The sequence below is a fragment of the Paralichthys olivaceus genome, chromosome 16, assembly GCF_024713975.1.
Source record: "Paralichthys olivaceus isolate ysfri-2021 chromosome 16, ASM2471397v2, whole genome shotgun sequence".
Taxonomy (NCBI): Eukaryota; Metazoa; Chordata; class Actinopteri; order Pleuronectiformes; family Paralichthyidae; genus Paralichthys; species Paralichthys olivaceus.
In genome coordinates this window covers 8,557,145-8,580,967 of record NC_091108.1, presented here as the reverse complement: position 1 = coordinate 8,580,967, position 23,823 = coordinate 8,557,145, and the positions used below count along the sequence as shown (strand labels likewise).

The following is a 23,823-nucleotide window of genomic DNA, read 5'->3' as shown; positions in this document are numbered from 1 at the left end:
AAGAAAAACAAGTGACTCAAGCAAACATCACATTATACTGAAACTCTGATGAAAGACCTTTTTGTGTATCTCACACTCTCAGTGTAATTAGCTTCTTTTGTACCTTTGCCAGGTCACAAAAAGTGAACCAGAGCCCAGGACAGAGGATCATTTTTTCCCCTCTGTGATTAAAACACGGCCACGATGGTCTGTGTAGTTAATTAAAAGGTCGTCAGTGCTCTTTTTAACCAATCCCATTATTCCCTGAGCTCTGGAAGAGGTGTTAGCGCAGGGAATGAGAGCAGCGTGGAAACCATCTGCTGCCACCAACACTGGAAGGTAAATGAAGACTTCAAATCCACACACACACACACACACACACACACACACACACACACACACGTGCCACACGCTCCTATCCAGTCTGTGTTGCTTTGCCTATATCTCATCTATTGTCCTGGGATGAATCTTTGTCTTAATCAAGATGACGTTTTTCTTTCACAGTCCCCTCAGCTGGTGTATTTGCAGTGGTGACGTCAAGTTGTGGAAGATATAGATATCTATAGACCGCAGCATCTCAGAAGCCGTTTTAAGACACGACTGAGGATTTTGTGACATGAAGAACACTGAGGATTTTCTAAGTCCCCATACCGTATTGTGTGAATTAGATATGGATTTATGTAATCTACCAGAATCATCTATGTGAGAAAATAATTGCAGTCTTATCCTCTAGGCACATGGCCAAGTGGATGCATGAAGTGAAGACGTCAAGCAGAGAAACTGCTGCTATTGAAAGAAGAAGAAGAAAAAAAACGACATCAGAGTAAACCATCAGGTGTATGTATGTGTTGGGGGGACGTGCATGCTGTTCGGTGCATCAGACAGTTGGTAGTAAATGGTTGGCAAATCAAATCTGGTCTGGCATGAGAAGCTGCCCTCAGGCAGACATCAGATCTGGTTTCAATGCTTACTGGCTCCGATTTTACAGACGCCTGCCTGGTGTAGTGCTGTTTAATTTTTCTGGGATGAAAGTATGAAGGCAAGTCTTCATGGGAAAAATATATAAAAAAATATCTGCGACAGTCAATGTATGAGCAGCTAAAGAGGGAAGTTAAAGGAATCTCTCTGCAACACATAACTGACATTACTGTAATACAGCCGAGGTAACTATAGTGGAGTGTTTGTAAGTAAGTACATGTACTCAGATTAGGTACAAGTAGTTTAAATGAGTACTTTCTTTTCATGCCGCTACTAATACTCGCTAAGAAGAATATACTGACTCAACTTTTAAGGTTGAAATTAAGCTAAGAATTCCAAAGTAAGACTAACACAATAACTTTAGCACAGCAAACAATTATATATATATATATTATAAAAAGCTTTATTAATGAGGTTATTATTAAAGACATTTGTTTAACCTATAATTAGTGGTCAAATTAGTGGGGGTGGGGGCATTACAACTTCCTCCACCGTTGCAGATAAGCATGAAAGAAATAACTTCACACATAACTACAAGCTAAGTGTTAAGTGAACTGTGTTGAAAATATGTAATTAGAATGTGTATATGTATTGAGAGAGAGCGAGAACGTGTGGTCAGTGGTGAATATTTTACATTTTTAGTTCAGATTTTTACATTTCTTCAGGCTGCTGGAAGAATGTCAGCTCAAGGACAATAAAGTTTGAAGTTGAGGAACCTTTAACTTCAAACTAAACACTGACCTCAGTAGAAACCATCAGTGAACTGCTCACATCTCGTGATTGACAGTATATTTCAATGAAGCCACTTTTCTTCCTGAAACGTCCAAAAAATACTGGAAAAGGGTTTTTTAATCATCAAGAGTCAATTTATTTTCATATTCTAAAATTCAAAGGACATAACAGGATTTGAGAATAAATCCAAGGTCAAGTGCACAAAAATGTTTCACTGCAAGCGATTATGTACAAGAATGAAATCAGCAAATCTGTACAGAATTCGACAGGTACTGCATCGATATTTAGAGTCAACTTTTTGAACCTAATAACGAAGACTAGACTGGACTTAGATTAATTTGCACTGAAGATATCTTTTCTTTAAACACATCACATTAATTCATTTACATTTTAGTGAAACTTTGTTTGCTGAATCAAAAAGTTCACTTTTAGTGCATTAAAAAGACCACTTAATGTTTGTTTGTTTGCTTTTCGTACATTAAAGATTAATATCCCATCAAGGTAACGCTGTGTGGCCTCATAAACAGACCTGTTAACATTCACTTGTAAAGGAGAAACAAACCAAACAAACATCCTCACCATCTGTTTACCCAAACATGCTACCCATAAATACACTGGCTAGCAATTACAATTTGATTGTACCATCATCGTATAATTAACATTAGTGCGTCATATGAACATTAAGAATCAATGTTAAATTCTTAAATTGTTTTGCTCGCAGCAGGAAGATTAGCTGCCATAAACATTTGGCAAACATTTTTTTTTTTCTGTCAAGCAGATGACCTGTAAGGAAACTCTCTGTTCAGCAAGTTATTACAGAAACATGACTTTAGCCTGGGCATAAATTATTACCATTAATGGTTAAAAATTAGGGCTGGGTGATGCGGACACATCGTGGTAAAGATCATTGTGTTTTTTTTACAACGTCCACCTGGTTGCTTGGACCCCGGGACCTTAGCTTGGGGTGCTAGTTCCGTTTACTGGAAATGTCCCAATTTAACCACTAAAATGCTCATTTTAAGAGAAAGACAACAAAACAGTTGTCTAATGATCCGACCATGTGATGCAACAGGGTAAGTGCACAATCCAGCCAGAGAAAAATGACTAATAACATGAGCTATGAGGAATATTTATACACGTTTGATCATCACAATGAATGTAACTCACCCAGCTCTAGTTTAACGTAACCCAGTGACGAATCACCTTCTTCCCGGCGTCAGTCCGTGAAGCAACACTGCATTTTGCTGGAATTATGCGTCTACTGAATACAAGATACAATGGATCTGAAAGCTATAATTCAGTTCAACACTATGCGTGCTATAGAAGAGAAGCCAAAAAACACTTACTATCAGTTTAAATCAAACCAAATATGAAACTGACAATTTTCTCGTAACACAGATGAGTTTAAATACATGAGTTACACAATTTTCTTCTTTGTTTTTTTTTTTTCTCAAACCTTCAGTAGGGAATAACGAAAGTGCTCTGGTCAAACCTGTAAAAAAATAATTTATACACACGCTCGTCGTCTGACCGCAGGGTTTGTCACAAAATTGTTGACAACTGTTTTGCTTATTGATGGTCGTCCCCCCAGTCTCTCTGCTGCTTCTTGCCCTCGCCGCCCGTCGGTTGGATTAGTTGTCATTTGTTAAAAGGGAGGCAGGCGGGCAGAATGACGTTGGAACAGGCTGGGCCCGCTAAAGGCTCTGCCACCTCTCCCTCCAACTCTGTCCATGTTCCTTTCTCTGGGCTGTAGCAGATGGTGGAAGACTTATAGGCTCCCTGAGGAAAAAAATAAAGTCATTCTCTTCATTAGTCTCAGTAGCTGTTTGGGTTTCTAACGGGGGGACGGAGAAATGTTTTATACACTTTCATTATTAAAGGAATAGTGTGCTGATTCTTTTATACATTTTGTCAACAGATTCCATTAAAGGACGGAACCCAGTTAACTGATCCTGATAATGAGTGATGCCTCTGTAGCCGGATGAAGCTTATTGCTCTGTGCCACAGAGCTGCACTGTTCCAAAAATGATTAAAAACACCCGGGTGAGGCAAACTGTAGCACGGAGAGACACGCTCCTCTCATGTACAACATCCTGCTGCCGTACAGTACACTCATGGCAAATGTGTATTTATGCACAGTTAAAAATAGTTTCCTACAAATACACTATTTATTCTTGTCTCACTCTAAGAAAACTGTACCCAGCTGTAGTCTTTTTCAAAAATAAAAATATATATATTTCTGATATTTCATATTGAGAGATGGACTCAAATGTTAGGTTGGTTCCCATCCAAAGACCCAATTCTAAAATATGAAATAAATATAGCAGTAATGCTGAAAATTAGACAATTGCAAAAAAATGGAAACATAATATACATGAAGAATGTGACCTAAACTTTCAGCAGACATTTAGATCAGATCAGGGGAAATGTGTTTAAATCATGCTGGAGGTTTTACTGTTGCTCCTCTAATCACTGAGCCTTCACATTTCTGCAATAGTTTTACGGCTCCAGTCTGGAGAGTGAGCATCACCAGCTGTTTATCTTGATGAACCAACTCTTAATATTCACATAATGGAAATGTATGATTCCCATTTTTCATTTTTGTATGTAAACACCTTTCCCAGGTTTTATCAACAGTCTTTGTTGGTACAGAAATCTGTGGCTGAGAGGTTAAGAAACATTATTGATTCTATAATAATACAAGGATATGAATAACAAGGTATTTCATGTTCCATGTAAACACCAATAAAAAAGACGGGCATGTAAACACACTCAGTGTCTGTTTTCTTTTTCCACAGGATTTGATGACAGTAGCAAAGACATAAAACATTAATATCCTATTCCTTTTAATGTAAAATCATCTGATCTGAAAAGATACCGTACCATGCTCCAGCTGTATCCGCCCACTAGGAAGATGCTGTCGTCCAGAACAGCACAGCCCGGGCCACTGCGACCCTCCAGGATGGGAGTCTGCAGGATGTTCCACTGGTCGGCTTTCGGGTCATAACACTCGACCAACATCACGTCCAGATGAGAGAAACCTGAGAGAGGACGAAGAGAACTGTGTTCAAGTAATTCAGTTTGTGTATCACATGCATGTCTCAGTAGCAGTGATCAGCTGGATGTTTGACTGTTAAGGCCTTGAAAAGACTTCTTTCTATTTGTCTTCTTGTGAGTCTGAGAGATAAGATTTCATGAGAACAGAAAAAAATTATTATTTCTTCGTCTATGGTTTTCTCTGCATTCTTCTCACTGGTTCTTAAGTGAGCTGAAAAGGTAATGTCATGTTCAAGGATTTCTGTGCACAGAACAGAAATCAGGAGCATTTAAATCGTAGAGGTAACATGACAGACAATTTATGCAGCTAAATACATTAGAAAGCACGAACACATGGATCAGCCAAAAAACATTTTTCTTTCTCTCGTCTCCCGGGTCTCTGAAGTCTGTTTGATTAAATCTGCAAGCTTCAAGCTTTTCCCATGTGCCTGAAAACTGCCAGAATCTGAGGGCAATTCTATCAATATTTCATTAGAAGTAGACTCAGAGTGTTTTATAATAAATCTGATAATAATCACATATCTGTTTTACACAGTGTTGAGAAAGAAAAATGAACCCTGACCTGTTTTCTGTTCATTTCCTGAAACACTTGAGCACTTACCTTTCAAATGGTTTCCACCAATAGCGTACAGGCGGTCGTTCATTCCCGCAAGGGCATGAATAGCTCGCTTTGTGTTCATATCCTGTTTCCTGGCCCACACATCCATTATGGGGTCATAACAATATAGCCAGGACACATACTCCCCATTGTGTACTCCTCCTGCAACAAGCAAACATGGCATTACGACTTCAATACTGAGTCTAAATAAATACTGCAACTACACACTCCTGGCTGCTTATGTCTGTCTAATATAGTAAGTACTACTTCGGACTGACTGACATGGCTTTGTACATTGTTCTAGGATATATTTATATATCCCAAAATATATATATATATATCCAAAAATGTATTGATGTATTACTGAACCAATTATCAGGGTTTCCATGTTGAAATATATCACAAATTATCTTAAACTTGTAAACTATTTAACTTTTAATATTTTACATCTACAGCTGATTCCAGAGAAGCTTGTTGGCTATTTCTCAACACTTAGTAGATGCCAGTGTAGCTTACAAAGGTTACACAAGGTTTTTTTATTACATTAAAAAAAAAGCACAATGACCTAATAGAACAGCCTCCACAGTACATAATGAATTCAGCAGATGTATTTGTCTTTTTCAGAAACCAGGTGCCTCTTTTCAAAAGACGACAGGATAACTGTGAGTGAGTGACAGCCTCTGACCTGATATGTAGATCTTGCCGTTATGTACCGCTCCTGCATGGGCGGCCAGAGGCTGCGGCAGGGATGACACGTAGTTCCACTCATTAGTCTCCAGGTTATAGGACTCCACGCTGGACAGGTAGCCCGTCTCATTCCTACCACCGATCACGTACAGATGCTTCTCCAGGCGGCAGGCGAAGAAACTGGCTCTCCTGAGGAGGGGGGGGTGTCAACCAGACAACATCATTAAAACGGCAGTGACAAGATTCATTGTAGGATTTTGTAGTTTGTAGTTTCTGAGGAAGGAGAAAAGGATTATCTCTCTTTGGATTTGTTAATGGTGAATTAGGAATACAGTAGTTACAGTACATTGATTGATGATCGATCACCTGTTTAAACATGATTTTAAATACCATAAATGAATTTATATACAACGTGGGCCGACATGGCCTCAAGCAGCAGGTCCCTGAATCGATCCCGGCCTGATGGACAGCGTTTCATGTTTCTCTCCACTGTCACTATACAATAAATCCAACAGGCAAAACAATACTGAAAAACTATCCTGGTGATTCACAAACAATAATGTTTGTGTAGTCCCCTGAAAGTTCTGCATCACCAGATATATTTACCTTTACTGTATATTGCCTTTTGGAAAACATCAATTGGGAGTACATTGGGATCCATTAGCGATAAAAAGCTATTTAATAATAAAGGACAAGATGGTGAATTCCTAATGAAATCTTAAATATAAAGTTATATAAATAAATGTATGAATGAAAAGGATGCATTCAAAAGGCTCACCTCTCCTGCATGGGGGGCAACTGTATCCAGCTGTTGAATCTGGGATCATAGCGGCTGACAAAGTTAGTGCTGTGCTTTCCTGCGAAATAAGATACAAACCAAGATCAATGAAATTTGATAGGAAGAAAAAGTGCTCACATCTAATGAGCTAAGTCTTTGTTACACACCAATAAAACGCACAACTGTTACTCTGCACGTCTTCATTTAAAAATAAACATATATTATTTGAAAATCACCTCCCACTCGTGCTGACTTTCTGTGTTAGTGTTTGTGTGAAATTTTTCCCCACAGTCAGAGTTAAACAAGTGGTGACTGAAGGATTGTGACTGAAGTCATTCATCAAACATCAGTGATCTGGTGTCGTTCAAAAAGTCTGATGTTATCTTTGATGATGTGGGTCGGTAGTGTGTTAACAATGCTGATTTCACCATGTGTAGAACACTGCTACTGTTCTGTTGTATGATAATGACAATTGGTCGAACAAGAACAAAAAGGACAACGGTGATCTAGTTTTCATTAACATGTTATGTTACCACCGTTTCACAAAAGTACAATTAAAACTTCCAACCCACAAATATTTCAGTCTTAATTCCAGCTGTTATTTTTGTAAAATTGGATTCGGTTGTTGTTTGTCCATGCAGAGCTGATCTGCCTCTATAAGTTAAGAGTTTGAAACTCGCTGAAAGTGCCACACCAACTCTGATGGATTAGATACGCTGGCTCAGGGCGCTCTTTACAAATTTGATGTGTGAAAGCGAGACATTGATCGTTTGGTGTTTCAGTACCGTTGGGGTTCCACTGGTCCTCTCCACCCAGCAGCAGCAGGAAGTTCTCTACCTCCACCACGCAGTGATGGGCGCTGTTGTAAGGCATTACTAGACGAGACACAAAAAATCAAAGGTGTCAGACATGACAGCATGAGGGTGACACAGATCAGTGGGAAGCAGACAGCAAACTAAACCTGCCCTCCAACAACATTAGTTGGTCTCACTCTGATCGTTTGCATCAGGATTTTTATATCATTTGTCATAAATCTACAGTAAGAGAACACATTATAAATACAAACTATTATAAATCCCATTAACACGTTTGAATATTGATGTCCCCACATGCAGAGTACAGCCCTAACCCCTAGTCCTAAAATAAATCTACTAAACTTACAGCTAAATAACACCTGGTTTCATTTTTATAAAGTAGCCTTTAAATTCAAACCCTTTAAATTCCAGTACTTTAGCCTCTTTTGACCATTTCAAATGTGTCTCACAAACGCAAATACAAGCAGTTGTCACTTTATTAGGTAAACAATGCTAAAAGTAATGGAGTCTTATACAACAGTACTGCAATAAATCCAATCTTAATGACGGTTATAATGTTTAGTTTTTACTGAAACAGTTTTTTGGGAAAGCAGCCGATTCCAATTTACAGGCTGCAATTCAAGTTGGTGATGAATCGTATTGTCTTATACTGACAGAGGTTTCTATTATTTCATCTGCAACACCACAAACTATCATGTAAAATAATCATACAGTTGAATGAGCACACCTCTAAAACAGTAGTGATGAAATGAGTAGAGTAATGTATGAAGCAGGATTTACTGCAAGACCGTTGGATTAGACAGCATCGATTTTAGATAGGTGTACCTAATAAACTGGCAACTGATGGAGAAAGTTATGTTTTCCCTGGATCTAACCATTCATCCATCTGTACAGAGTGATTTCTTGTGGGGAATCAAACCTGTTGACTCTGAAACTGGAACAAATCAGTATGAGGCAGAGCGAAGAGTCAACTGTTTGTTATCACAATATGTATCTATCTATCATTTTTTCTATCTATCTATCTATCTATCTATCTATCTATCTATCTATCTATCTATCTATCTATCTATCTGTCTGTCTGTCTGTCTACCCACCTGTCACTCTATCTATCTATCTGTCCATCTATCTGTCTATCTGTCTGTCTGTCCATCTATCTGTCTATCTGTCTGTCTGTCTTCCATATCCACCCGTCACTCTATCTATCTACCTACCTATCTACCTATCTATCTATCTATCTATCTATCTATCTATCTATCTATCTATCTATCTATCTATCTATCTATCTATCTATCTATCTATCTATCTATCTATCTATCTGTCTGTCTGTCTGTCTACCCACCTGTCACTCTATCTATCTATCTGTCCATCTATCTGTCTATCTGTCTGTCTGTCCATCTATCTGTCTATCTGTCTGTCTGTCTTCCATATCCACCCGTCACTCTATCTATCTACCTACCTATCTACCTACCTATCTATCTATCTATCTATCTATCTATCTATCTATCTATCTATCTATCTATCTATCTATCTATCTATCTATCTATCTATCTATCTATCTATCTATCTATCTGTCTGTCTGTCCATTTATGTGTCTGTCTATCTATCTGTCCATTCATCTACCTGGCGCCTGTTTTCATTGTTATGAGCCCACAGACGCAGTAGGACGCCTCACACACTTGCGTATGTTTTTGTGTGCCCCCCCTCCTCCATCTTTTTTTTTTTTTTTTTTTTGCTGAAGTGACCCCATTGAGATGTAGAGAAATGGTCTTAGGTGACAGTCATAATGAACATGATCGTGTTCACTCAATAAATCTCAGGCCCGGTGCTTTTTGAGCACAAATCAGTGAAATGTTAAAGCCCACCTGTCTGTCTCCATCAGTCATTTCCACTGTCACCTCCCCACCGCCTGATGGATCACAGTTGCAGCAAAATTAGACAGCCTTGAATCTCATTTCTTTCCTAGTGGTCTCTCCCTGCGATCTCACTCGGGCTGGCTGACATGTGGCGGTCCACCTCTACAGGAGGGGAGTCTCGGATGAGAACTAATACTACATACACTAAACACAGATTTATCTCGAATGAGGGGATTAGTTTGCCTGCCTCCAGTGCACCTCAAAGACAAGTGCCATATGACTGCCAAATTCCCTTACATGCTATTTACATTATCATTCTGTCAGCAGTATATAGGACATGGATGAGCAGCTTTTTATTTGATGTCTAGTGACTTGTACTCATACTAAAAATCATCCCGTACCCATGTGAAAAGAAGATTATTGCTTTACAGTATGTCGCAGCACTGACTGCTGAAGGATTTGGCTTCTACAGGTGCCACAGATGCAGAAGGAGAAATAGAGGCGATAATAACTCTAGTCCACTGTACCAGCCTTGTGCAGTGCAAACAATAAAACACTTGAATTTTTCCATCTCTCCCCCCTATTCATTATCACCTATCACAAAGAGACTGAAATCCTGCTGCATATTTGTCCCCTCTTCCCTAAATCCTCCTCTCACCCCAGAGGTGAGCAGCCATGGGAGGGCAGGATGAGCACATCCTCCACGAGATGGACGCCATCACTCCAGTCTACAGTGAGCTCCAGGGCTCACTAGAGGGAGTCAGAAACCTCTGCATAGAGGCACATTCGGGGTCGCATGAATGACTCCACAGCTAATGCACCACTGCTGCTCGAGCTCTGACGTGCCTTCAACACCATCACAATTGCATCCCACTGAGCTGAATTCCTTTGTTCTGGGGCCACGCTGCGTGGATGGGGTCCATTTCCGAGTGTGACATTTTAATATCAGGTTATTTTAAAAGGAAACGAAGAGAGCAGTCTGGCACCGTGGCTGAGCCGGTGCCTGCCTTTGTCTTGTGTTCGTCCACGCTGCTGTGGGTACACTAGATGGCAAACTTTACACTGGAATCAGCGAGCAGCAGACACATCTGACACAACGAGAGGGATCAGATTCTCCCCAAATTGTGTTGATGAATGTCTTAATCAAAGGCTGTCCCTCTCAGGTTTCGCCTCATTGAAAAGTTATGATTGAATGTTAATAATCTTCTATTCCACATCCATTGTGTGGAGGCTACATCAGATGGTCACTGATGTGTTAAGGGATGATTTTGCAGTTTTGTCCTTCCACTTGGCCACGGACCATTTGAGTGTTAACTTTTTAGTTTTGAGTGATGGAAATCCCTATTGACCTTTTGCTCGGTGCAGTTTATACCCAGGAGTGTGAGTTTAATGAGAAAATGACAATATAAACACCAGTGAGCTTCAGGCTGTTGTGTATGCATGCCTCCCTGAAAGATTTAGACAAACAGGAGCTAAAGAAAAAAAAAACACAGACGACTGCCAACGCTTTGATTCAAGCACAAGAAGAAACCAAGCTGTTGCATGGAATTAAGAGCCAGCAACAGAATTGTCGCACCTGAATTAAGAACTCATGCCATACAATGAGAATATAAACTGCACCGTGCCGAGCTGACAGGAAACAGACCTATGGCTAATGTGTACGGATGGGGAGACGCTGCTGAGATATGGCTGCGACCAAAACAAAAGGACAAAAACTCGATATGTCCAGCGATGATGATACAAAGGACAAATATGGTTTCCCATTAGCTCTTCTTTGACCTTTTGCAATATGGCACCGATATAGTGTAGTGGTGAGCATCAAAAGGTCAGGGAAGACAGAGAGGAGAAAGAGCATGGTACAGAAGTGTGGGGGACGTGTCTCTGAAGCCACTTCAGATATGTTCTCTGGAGACGCTACATTTCTTTCAATAGAACACTATATTCGTGAAATTGTGACAATTTGCTTTCATTACGAAATCACGAAATCAATATCATAAACTGTATCATGGTAGAAATCCCGACAGGTCACTGGATACGTCTTTATTTCCTTTTATTACTGTTATTATTTTTGTTTAGTCAATTAAAATCATCCATCTATTGACTGTTTGTATAAACGTTACAGCGGCTGTCTCCCTGACCTTATCTGTTGGCATTTTGCTTTACCTGATATAAACCCCCCATATCAATAGTGACACCAGGTCAACAGGTTAATTCCGTGCTGTGTATTAGTATGGATGGGAGTAATTCAACGTTATGCATTGATCAATATGCGAATGATCAAGCTACATTTAAATGCTATGGCAGAAAGATGCCATTCATTATGCTTCCTTCTCTGCCACAATAGATCATTAGATTCAAGTAAATCTCATCATGCATCCTGCCAGCATATTTCAGCAAAAACAAGGGAAACCGGGCATGAAGCTCCACAGTGCTGTAAAGTCACGCTCTGATTCAAAACTTATATTAAAAGTGATAGTGATACATTATTACCTGAAGGATTTAGGGAACTCCTTCCCCTCATTTTCCCTGGAAATTAACCTGTGTTAAAGTCATCCATAGGAACAACTATTTCTCATCATAAAATTCACTAACACAAGATGCCCCAGGTAAAACGAAAAAGAGGCAGCAGAGCTTTTTGCTACTCACTTGTGAGGATCTTCCATGTCTTTTTCTCGTCGTCATAATACTGGACCAAATTGCTGGGGAGACGATCAGGTCCAGGAGGCAAACCACCCACCAGTAACAGCATTCGCTTATTGGAACGGATTCTGTAAAGTCAAAAGTGTGGGTGTGTTGACAAGTGGAAGGAAACAAAGAACAAAACAGGTATGAGGCCTTGAAATGAAACCTCTAAAGGGTAAAATAAACACAACCAGCACCTGGACACCTTTTTATTTCTTTATTTACATAATTGCAGCGACAGTATAATCCGCTCTCACCCTGCGTATTTTGATCTTTCACTTTGCAGTCGCTCAGTGTGTAGATGAATTAATCAGTGGGTGAAATAAAACTAAATGCATGGTTAAATTAATATCTGTACCTGAATGTCTCCTGTTCGACTACAGAAGTTGAGACAAGGAAATGTGTGGCCACGTTTATTATAATTAACAAAAAAATTGCTCCACGGCACACTTATCCGTTTGATGTGTTATTGAACGGTTATTGTACTCTAAAGATATCTTTTCAATTAGCTGTGAAGCGAGGATGATCCTGCAGGGTGCCATGCTGGAGGCCAAAAAGCACAATTGAGTGCATAAACCTGCCTATACAATGTCTCCATTTCATTGGCTGTGGTGATTCATGTGACATGGCTGAGCCAGTCGTGAGATATTTCCTGCTGGTTGTGTATGATATATAACCTCAAAGCTGCACACTTTACTCCGCATTAATGACCATTATCTGGCTCCTAATAGATTTCAACACAAATCTACCAATTAATCACAATATACAGTGAATAGATTAAGAGTAGCTGGCCTTTATATTCAGACACCTTTTCCCCCTTTTTCATATTTTACTTTTTTATGCATGGGTAGATCACCATTGTCTCGGTACGTTCTCCCTGCTACTGGCCCACTCGGAAGTGTTTGGGGGGTTATTCATATGCAAATGAGCCCCTGGACATAGATAATAGTGATTAATTGAGAGGAGAGAAACAGTGGCATGTGAAACTAATTATGAGGATTCCTGATTCCTTGCTCATTTGGGTCCATATGTGGGAATAGATATGTTATTGGGATAATGCAGGACCAGACACAGAAATGATAGATTTATCGTGCACATTTTTTCTTGTCGAGTTTCTGTTCTCTGATGCCACAGCTTTATTTTTCCTCATATGTACGCACAGTGGTTTAAATGTTCGAATATCCATGCCCTAAAACGTTTTCAGCCTCTAACTCCAATCAGCTCTGTAAAAAAACTCTGACACCAGTGCCATCAATCAGTCAACTAACTGACAACATACCAGCCCCTAAAAGTGCTGATCAGGACAAACATGGCAGCAAACTATGCCACTTGGCCTATTTCTGTGAGAGTGAGACACGTGCATCTCCCCTGAATGAGGAGCGTCACAAGATTAACTTTAAATGAAAACGAATGCTGCATTTTCCAAAAATATAACACACTGAATACACTGAATTCCATTTGACTGCATTATTTCTGTCATATCAGTGACAGGGTATCATTGTACTTGCATCAGAATCGTTATGTAATTACCATGTCATTCTGGTAACAATCTAATTATATCATTTCAAATTGGATTCATGAGAGTTGCCACAAATCATATTACATTACCTTTGTCTAGTTTGCTGCATCTTGTCTACACTGATTGGAGAGCAATTACACAGATGTGTTAGGAAATAAAAGGGTTGTCTTTCCTTCACTAAAACATAAGGTAACCTTGTAATTATGGGTACAGTGCAGCACAGAGTAGATCAACCCCCCCTGACAGCTGGCAGTCTTTAACAGGAAAACCCCTCACAGTTCTCATTACCTGGGCCTCAAACCTCACACCTCTGACCCACACAGGCAGCAGGACCAAACCTCCACTGAGTGGGAAATGTAATTTGTTCAAATTTAACAAGTGGGAGGCATTTAATCACCTTACATCCACTTCTCAAGCAGCGTGTGTGTATGTGTGTGTGTGTGTGTGTGTGCGTGTCATGCTCACCTGCTGGCCATGGTCTGCCTGCAGTGCTGCCTGAAGGGCATCAGGTGGTAGTTCATGGCATCCAGGAGCAGTTTCTGGCACACCGGGTCAGTCCTCATGAAGTCAACAGACTGCACCCTCTCCACCAGCTCTGGGGCAGGTATGAGGGCGAAGCGCAGCCTCTTCATGAGGTCTGGGGCATAGTGCATGCGAGTCTCCCGGTCATGCTCCAGCCAGAGGACTGACATCTGGAAGAGGGCCAGCTCAGACTCCACTGGGGGTGGCAGAGCATCCAGCATGGCGCACATCTCCTCAAAGTTCAGCAAGAGCACATCCTCCACCAAGTACTTGTTGGCCAGCTTCTTGGTCTCGTCCAGTCCATGCAGTGCAGCGATCTTGCAGATCTGCTTGTAGTTCTGCACGGAGATCTGGTCATTGAGGAACTGCACACTGAGCTTAGTGATCTGGGGGATGTTGAGGATCTTGCTGACTGACAGCACCTCTTCCACTGTGTCCAGGGAAAGAGTCACGTTGGCAGTGTAGAGGTACTCCAGCACTAATCGCAGTCCAATGGAGGAGCAGCCCTGGAGCACCAGGTTGTTGATGGGCCTGGCGCTGGGGGTCACCAGCTTGTCATCAGGAGAGGATGAGGGGGTCCCACTGCTGCCCTGGTCCCCTTTGCTCCCCTCGTTGTTGATCACATTATGGGAGGAGAAGAGGGATCTGAAATACTGGGAGCAGGACGCCAGCACAGCTTTGTGGCAGTGGAACTGTTGTCCCTGGGCAGTGAGAGTCACATCACAGAAAAGCTGCTTCCTCCATAGGAGGTTGAGCCCGTGCAGCAGGGTGTCACTGTGTGTTGGGTCAAAGGTGGATGTTCTATCACCCGATCTGGACATGACTTCCTGACTGTGAACGCCACCTAGGCAACAAATAAACCATGCAAGCCATTTACCTCAGGTCATTTATTTGCACAACACACGCAGCAGCCTCACAGACACTCAACTATCACAATAAGAGACGATTCCCTCTGATTGAATAAGTTGTGGAGCGGGTCGCGGGTCCTCGCCACGGCAGCCGGCGGCGATCCTGCGTCCGACGCGGCTCCAGTCGCCTTCAACTTTGCGCTCCGGTCGTAAAGCAGCAAACAAAAACGCAGTAGTTCCCACGGCGCGCCGCTCCTACTCATTCTTAAACCCGACACCGAGGGGATCTAAATGGAGGCTGAGGTTGTGATGGGGCGCTGTCAAAACACGACCGGGAGACGGGAGATGCTGCAGCTCGGTTACGCGGCTGAAGTTACCGGATCGTGGGGGGAGAGAACAGAGAGAGGCAGCCGCCACAGTGGACGGATAACACGCAGCATCCAGCTAACACTCATCCATTCTGCTACCCTGCTGCACACCCCCACAACGAGGACATTAGACATCGCACAGATTCATACAAAAGCAATTAGTTTGCCCTCCCGAAAGCCGCCGTGAGCCATCCAGCAGCGCGGGTGCGTTTCGCCTTTAGTCTGCCCGAGTTACGCGGACGTGAGTATGAACGAATATTCCCTGAAATGCAGCTTCTGGCTAAAGTTAAACGCGACGTGCAATCTCTAGTGTTTGTCGTGCTGCACAGAAAAAGCGATTTTCTATGTGCGTAATGTGCGCAAACTTGACACAAGCCATGGCACTAAAAGCGCCTGTCACAACTAAACGATGTGAGCAGCTTTCCAAACTTACCTGACTTCAGCTCTTCACCACCAAAAAAAGAAAGTAAAGCTTCAGGTTCCCAAATAATCTCACTTGATTTCTCCTTTGTTCTCCTTTTGTTTTTGTAAAAAAAAAAGAAATGTCCTCCTTTCCTTCAAAGTCTACGGTCGGTGGCGTCTCAGAATAACCATTGAATCCAACTCATAAAGTCACAATTTCAGCTTATTTGTTGACGTTGATCATTTGTTCTTCTGAATTAACAAGAAGTGTGTGAGTGTGTGAGAGGGAGCTGTGCTTTCTGCAAGAGAAGAAGAAGAAGAAATATACGTGTGACAAATTATGCTACCAAGAAACAACACATCATTATCCTTGGGCCTGGGGCTCAGTGAGTCGTAACGAGAGTAATAGGAAATCCACGGTTGGGGAGAGAAACGGTCGTGCATGGCCGGTGGAGAGAGACCATGCAGGGGTATGGATGCTGGAGAGACTCGCAAAATTATGGCTCAAGGCTATTGTAAAAACTGTCGAGCGTAAATGACTGCGATTTCAAACATCTATGGAAGAAAGAAAAGGAGAAAGGGGGAGAAAAACCGAGTCTTTCCCTCGCTGTTATAGAGAGAACCGTCAAGTTTTAGTGCGCATTGCTAATTAGTCAATTTCTCTCTGCCTTCACAGCCCGACGACTTTGCTGCTGAGCTGAAACTGCTAATTTCTGGGACCAGCCTTTTTTTGGCTGTGAACTGGATGGATGAATGGCTTGTCTCGCACAAATGACAAAAAGCCCCTGCCTTAATCTCCATCGCCAAAATAACTCCTCATCTCATTCTGCTCCTGCTAGTCCTTCAAAAGAAGGTGCTCTGACACAAACTCAAGTTTTACATGTTATTATAAATACCGTGCACACCATCATGCCCTTACTATATGTTGAATTAAAGCAGTATATGTATAAAACACCTCCCCTTTCATCCACATGTGAGAAAAGCACACAGGCCGAATACACAACAACACACAAGTTGAGTATCTTGAAGTTACACAGAAAAATAAAGTTTAACACATTATTCACTGTTTTCTTTATCTTGTCTGGTCAGTTAATTGTTTCACTCCCTGCAGGCCCAGCTGCAGGCCAGGAAACACAAAAGACTTAGAAACCTAATACAGTACCCATCAGTGCACAGTGGTGTGTTGCATGTGAAAGTCCGTGGCTGCATATTTAGATTCCACGTACCTGCACATTTTCTCCAACAAATCACCGGCTAACTTTACAAGAAATGGCAAAAAAAAAGCAAAAGGAGATTCCTCTTCGTTGTGTGAACGTACATTTCACCTCATTACATCACAAACAGGCAGTAAACTATCAACTGTGAGCCACTCTGTAGTTTCAGTCCTCTATTATAAGCCTAATACTTTATTTACCTCCACCACAGTGTATGTATAAACTCCTCTTAGATGTCCACAGGTACTTTCGAAGGACCTGAACATTTCAAACTTGCATACAAAGACCTCCATAGAGTGCATCTTCCATATGACCCTGTACATAAATAATCAGGTAATGTTATCCTGATCATTAGGAGGTCGACACTCGGTGCAGCCTGCTCCAAACACCCAAAGATAACATACTTGCATACAAGTCCAATCAAAGGTACTTGTATATACATAAATGACTTATAAACTGTCAATTAAATAAAGAGCTTAAAGAAAAAACTTGCACGCAGAACTCCCGTGGGACCAGAAGTGACAGATACCTCACAAGTTATGAAATGACAGATAAGGATAAATGGTTTTGTTCATGTACTATGAAATAGAGCAACACCATGCTATGCTTGAAGCAATAACCGGCCACATATAGGCAGCGTTTATAATAGATGGGACCAGAACATTGTTTTGAGTGTTGGGGTGTTTGACAAGGCTGCGCATATCCTGCACAAATTCATCCTACACGATGTGTGTGAGACGACTGATTACATCTGTGCACTGCATCTTCAAATAATCACTGAAGGAAAAATTCATAATGAATTAGTGGTTTGAAACCAGCGGGAAAGCAAGTTCACATTGTTGTTCAATATTATAGTTATTATTATCAGGTGGCCTCATATTCAAACCACGTGTCACTACAGGCCACTACATTATAGCGTCACTCGCAGTCGCATACTGTTATCGTTACCGGCCCCGCGTTAGCACTACATTACCCAAGTCTCGAGCGAGCTATTCTAACGCAATAAAATGACCATTTCCAACTCTTTCAGCTCTTTGTAGCAACTCAGTCTCCCGAGGCCACTGGTCTTCAGATTGCAGGGCGTTTATGGTTGTAAGTTGTTGCAGTGTGCAGGAGGAGGAGGAGGAGAAGGAGGAGGCGAGGAGTGGGGAGGGGGGGGGGGGGTCATCAGATAAGAGAAGAATTTCTAGACTAATTAAACCCTTTGAGACAAAGAATCACACTACAGTGATTTACAACTCTCTGTACCAGTTAACCCGACTCATATTTATCTGTCATATTACTCAGATACCATATCTACCTCTATGGGTGAAAAAAAAAAAAAAAGTCTTTACATCTTTTATTTTTAGTCCTTAATATTACGGGAACATTAGGAGGGAAGATCATGAAGAGCAAACAACAGCGACATGAGATTTTAAAAAGTGCAGTTCACTCACATTATCAGGTCCAGTCACTTCCTCCGTACAGTGCAGTGCTATAATAAGCTCCTTTTTTTAACCTCAGCTAAAACACAACTTTCTTTGTAACGCTTGCAGCATGGCACATCTTCTCATCCTTTATAACACTGTGCATAATAACACCTAAAAATAAAGCTTAACAACAGAAACCGTAGATGTTTTTTTGGCCTTGAATAACCGATTAAATAGTGAACATTCAATCTAATCAGAGCAGTGACACAAAACAAAAAGAGAAGCTCCAAAGTTGTGAATACCAAAGTCTACCAGGCATAATTCCTTTTTGCTGGCTGCTGCAGAGGGGGTATGCTAAGATAGAAAGTATTATTTTCCTAAATGGAAGGTGTCAGATGGTCACGGAAATGTGATCGGCTGTTCAAGATCACTGCTTCCCATCTGCAATTTGTGACGTGTGAAAGATTCAGCCCAAATGTGCTCACCAAGCGTAAATCCTCAGCACTTTTTCTTATCGTGGAAAAGCAAGATAACCAGCTGTTTACAGATCAGAGAACATATCATATTAATATCATGGAGAGGGGCGATATCATCTTGTTTGTAAAATATTTTGTTAACTAAGTGCGGTGTGGTAAAGCGACCTATAAAGTGAAAGTTGTAATTTGTGTTTTAGTGAAAATGTTGTCGTTTGAAGCCTTTTTATGATAAAATACATGTGTTAAAAGAGAGAAAACAGAAAATGCTGTAAGGAGCCTCTTAAATTAGACGAAGAGGAAATAGAAAATGAATGCAAACCACAGATTATAAATAATAAATTACAAAGCTTTCAGCAGTTACAATTAAATATATAGACGCCCCCCCCCCCCCCTCCCATACACACATCCCAGTTTGTCTCAACACAAGCAGGGTCACTTTTATTCTGTCTCCTTGAATTTTACAGTTACAAGATAGTGTAATGTGATGTGAAACAGTCACTACACAGTATTTTGATTGGTGAATTCCTGTGTCAGAGTCCCAGTAAAGTGTTCCTGTAACTGCTTATTTAGGTTTATCATATCCCGAGAGATTCAACATGAGAGGTGCAAATGAGTTAACTTGCAGCACAGGTTTAATTTATATAAAGTGCAATATCTGTAACATTTCTAATAGCATCTTCTGCTTGATCGTGATGAATTTGGAAATTTGAAAGGTGCAGTCACCTGTTAACTTGATTAAACATTTTTTTTGGACATATATCTTGATCCTGGGAGTGATTAGCGCGTGCTTGTCATCTCAGATCAAACTTAGCCAGAGATGATTCATAAAACGTCCACTGTGTAACAAATTGGAGGCACTTATATTTGCCATTCAGGGAGTATGGGAGGCCTGCTGTTTTAAACCCCTAGATCCCCACACATGGCGTAGCCACCACAGACACGGCTCAGAGAGTCAGCCGGCAGCCGGGAGGTGAGCAGAAAGGAACAGGCGGTGTCCCCTCCAGAGTGAGCACAGGAGCATGTGTGTGTGTACAGCATTTGTGTGTGTGTGTGTACAGCATTTGTGTGTGTGTGTGGCATTCTCAAATGACAAAAGGATACCAGTTGTGCTGTTCAGGTGGGAGGAGACATGAAGGTGGTATGGAGACTCACCTGAGGGAGAGTCAGATCTGTTGGGACCGGGGCTGCAGTGGAGACCAGGAGATGTGTGAGGGGCCGCAGGAGGCCACCGCGCCGTGGAAGAGGTTTTGGGGGGCTGGAGGGAGAGGGGGCTGCTGTTGCGCAGTCTCCCCAGCGTGATGCATCTACCTTCAGGGTGGCAGCAGGCGTGGAGTGGGGTGCGATGGAGCGAGCACGGGCTCAGTGGCGCGGTCACCTAGGGACGCTGGAGCTGCTGTAGCAGGACTGATAGTTATTTCTTGGGAGAATTGCAAGATGAGCCCCATTGTATTAGCAAACCCCTTCTACTTAAAATGTATCAATGCGCTCAGATCTGTAAGAAAAAGTTGGGGTTCAAAACATCAGACACATCCCTGAAAAGCAATATATAGTTTGGTTTTAAGTTTTATTGTTGAAGCATTATGTATCATTTCTACACACTATTTAGTAATTAGTCAATTAATATCAGTAATTAATTCTAAACTATATGTTTCACTGCGAATCTGAATGAAGGTTTTTACAGTTAAACTTGAGTAAATTCCTTTGGCAGTGGTAAGCCAGCAAATTATTCCATACTGATTTGAAATTCTCAGACATTAAGCTTTTTAATTTCCCAGCCACACTTTTGTGTTGCTACTGTTTGAGTCGTATCTTTTAGAAATTCTCTGTGTCTAATATGGTCAGCACTCCCAATTATTCACTCCACTGACAAGTGAAACAAATGGGACCAACCAGTGCATTCTGTATTATCTACACCCCTTGGATTCCCTGACAATAATTAATACAATGGCAAGCTGCTGTTACCAGCCTCGACGACACGAGCTCAACAACATAAGCTCTGCCTTTTCCGAGGACTCTTGAGAGGAAATTACATCCAGTAGTGAGGTCACATACGTCGCGACCGCCAGCAGCCGGGTCACATCCAGTCTGGGAGCCTAGATCAGATAAAGGTCCTATTGTAGGGCGCCGTTAGCATTCTCAGGTTATTACTCACATCATTACACCATGACTGTAAGGTGCATTGGATACGTCAAGAATAATATGAATGTAGTCCTGACCACAGGGAGAGACACACAGGCTTTAACTGGGAAGACCGTCCCATATATGTATCTGGGAAGTTCATTAATATGCCACATGATCTCAGTGAGGCAGCAGTGCTGACGACCCCACCGCTGTGGTCACACACCATTATGTAGTGTTACTTCATTTCCTCATAATACATATAAACAGGGAAACTGCATTACTAGTATATCATATAAATAGCATATAGTGTATGTGAGCAGTGCTACATGATTTAGGTTGATATTTTTGAATTGAAACTAACATATTGAAACAGAAATTAAATAAAAACAGGCACATTTTTGGTTTTAACAGTCAAATGACCGATATGTCCTTTTAAAGAGTTGTCATGTAATAATACCAACCCCTCTTATTTTAGCCTTTGAGGATATTAACAGGTTTTTTTTTTTTAATTATAGAGGCGCACATTCCCTCTACATCCATTAAAGGGATGCCATGCTAATTTTAAATCCTCGCAGCAGGCATTGGCATCAACAGAAGAAAAGTGGATGAGTTTCTCTTTAACAGCTGTAATTTGTGTTTTCCAATCACCATGCTGATTTCTGCTCATTATACTCTGGTTTCACACCGGTAAGTGAGAAAAGTTTGGATTGATTGACTCTAATTAACTAAAAAATGTTCCAAGCCATGGATTTATTATCATGCTAGCTAGCCACAAATGTCAGAGACTTTCACAAATTATTATCCTGTTAAGATAAATATCTTTGAAATCAAACGGGCGTGAAAACACAAGGAACATGTATTGTTATACTGATGGGTTTGTTTGGCATGTTTTCCGTGCAGTTCCACATTAGAGACTCACCTGGGCAAACACAGTTCCAGTGTATTGTTAAGCCGTACAGTATGACTGAATGACAGATGCTGTCGTTACCTCAACTTTAAACGAACACGCTCCCTGATAACTTGCTGTGGTGTATAAATGATGTTGGGGAGCAAACAGTCGATAAGATTTGAAATGGTTTAGTCAAAAGAAAAACATATTCTCCATGTGATAAAAGGTATTAACGGTTCCCATATGTAGCAGTGTAGAACTGCCTGGTCCTCTCTATGTCAACACAAGAGCTATTCCCTCCAGTGTGTTCCAAAACCTGGCAGCATCTCCCTCATTGATATTTTAGACACAGTAGCACCTCTCTCTCCGCTCACATTCTTTCCTTGACTCCGTCAGCTCCATGGCTCAACTCTGCACTTGCTCATGAACAAAGACGGGACGGCTCTGAGTGGACACCTCCATTTCCCTGGCTTTTAAAAAAGAGCTTGAAACAGAATTCTGGTTTGCCCGAGGAGTCAAACGCTGCTCTGATTCACTTGGCTTCGCCTCGACGATCAGAAGTGATCACTAAGGTGAATCCACACGAAACGGGCCCATCGTCTGCGTGACGGTGCCAGGGCTGAGAATCATGCTGCCTGTAAATCAGATCCTCCCAACATGTCTTTTTGCAAAATATGCTTTTATACTAAACTACAAAAAAAAATCTGAAGCGGCGTTGATGTATCGCAGAATACAACAACATAGTGAGGCCCGTGCTGTAAATTCCATTCTCATCACCCTGAAACAAGCGTATATATTAAATGAAAGAAAATACATCTCAGCTGTCAGCCTCTTTTAAAGCAGCATTAAGGTGTGTCCACTTTGAGGCACGCCTGCAGATAAATGTGATGACATCTAGTTGTGGCTCTGTTTCATTTATTTAGGGGATTGATTAGATGCAAGGAGAGTAGATAAATGTGTTGAAGAGACACTTCTTTTTGAGATATCGCCTTAAAGTCAGTAAGGAATATGAGATGGACTGAACATTTTTCTCCTCAAGGTGCTGTTGGAGATGAAGCATCATAGTTTTGCGAGTAGTCGATATGAGGTATTACGTCAGAGCGCGTGTCACTGTAGAATTTTATATACAATTACATGTGCTATAATATGGTATAGGTACTATTATGTTGGATATGTAAGTTGAAAGCTATAGAAAAAATAATATATATTCATTTAATTCAAGTTTATATTCCAATTGACTAGATAATAATGATCCTTAATTTGAGATGAAACGCTACAGTCATAGTAGGATGATAAGTAAAATAAATGGACCATGTTGCAGTCAATAATGTCTCTCCAAGGTTGTGCTGTCCATGCTGCCCCCTTCTGTCTCCACTAGTGGGAGAGGCATCAACCAAACAACAGCATCTCTATCAACCAGACACAGACAGAAGGGCAATAAAAAGAGCAGTGTAAAAGCACCGACCTTTACACCACCGCATTATAAAGAATATCAATAGCACTGTTTCAAGATGTATATGATCATTATTGATTACATGTATTATCATATATTCTTTTTGACTAGAATATAAATATCTGAATTTGATAATATTAAGACAAGTGTTGTTTTTACAGAAACATTTCTTCTGAACTTTTTATATAGAGTGAGTCTATATGGAGCAGACACCAGGGTCGTCTACCATTACTATGACATTGCAGAAACATGATGGAACAAAAATCAATTTTCTACAAGTACTAAATGTGATTCAGTTAAGATTCCAAATTGAAAACAGTGTTTCCCCAGGGTTCTTTAGAAAAGCCAGTGGATAGTGCACACACAACATCCTTTTGTGCACACTATTTACCCCTGGATTGCTTCAGGCTAATGTCTCAATAATTTTCACTCCTTTCTCAGGT

At 41.1% G+C, this 23,823-nt stretch overlaps 1 protein-coding gene across 3 annotated transcripts; it reads right to left on the bottom strand.

The window, feature by feature from the left end:
* Positions 1-1,815: 1,815 nt before the first annotated feature.
* On the bottom strand, positions 1,816-23,711 carry klhl14 (kelch-like family member 14). Of its 3 annotated transcripts, none has more exons than XM_069511351.1 (9): positions 20,070-23,711; positions 14,144-15,044; positions 12,124-12,245; positions 7,595-7,684; positions 6,810-6,888; positions 6,030-6,220; positions 5,348-5,506; positions 4,573-4,730; positions 1,816-3,468 (listed from the first exon to the last, which is right to left on the bottom strand). In XM_069511351.1, exons 2-9 carry the CDS (start codon positions 15,019-15,021, stop codon positions 3,328-3,330), a joined length of 1,818 nt encoding a protein of 605 aa, XP_069367452.1. In that variant the 5' UTR covers positions 15,022-15,044; positions 20,070-23,711; the 3' UTR covers positions 1,816-3,327. The 3 variants fall into 3 exon arrangements, with proteins under 3 accessions (XP_069367452.1, XP_069367450.1, XP_069367451.1); XM_069511349.1 differs by lacking the exon at positions 20,070-23,711 and adding an exon at positions 15,850-18,089; XM_069511350.1 differs by lacking the exon at positions 20,070-23,711 and adding an exon at positions 15,129-15,821.
* Positions 23,712-23,823: the final 112 nt, after the last annotated feature.

What these genes read in the sequence shown, in the direction of transcription:
- klhl14 (XM_069511351.1), bottom strand. Translation starts at nt 15,021, where the DNA reads ATGTCCAGATCGGGTGATAGAACATCCACCTTTGACCCAACACACAGT. An exon ending in GACATGGAAGATCCTCACAA is followed by an intron (nt 7,685 to 12,123) that starts GTGAGTAGCAAA and finishes TGTCTCGTCTAG; the next exon opens with TAATGCCTTACAACAGCGCC. An exon ending in GCGGATACAGCTGGAGCATG is followed by an intron (nt 3,469 to 4,572) that starts GTACGGTATCTT and finishes TTTTTTCCTCAG; the next exon opens with GGAGCCTATAAGTCTTCCAC.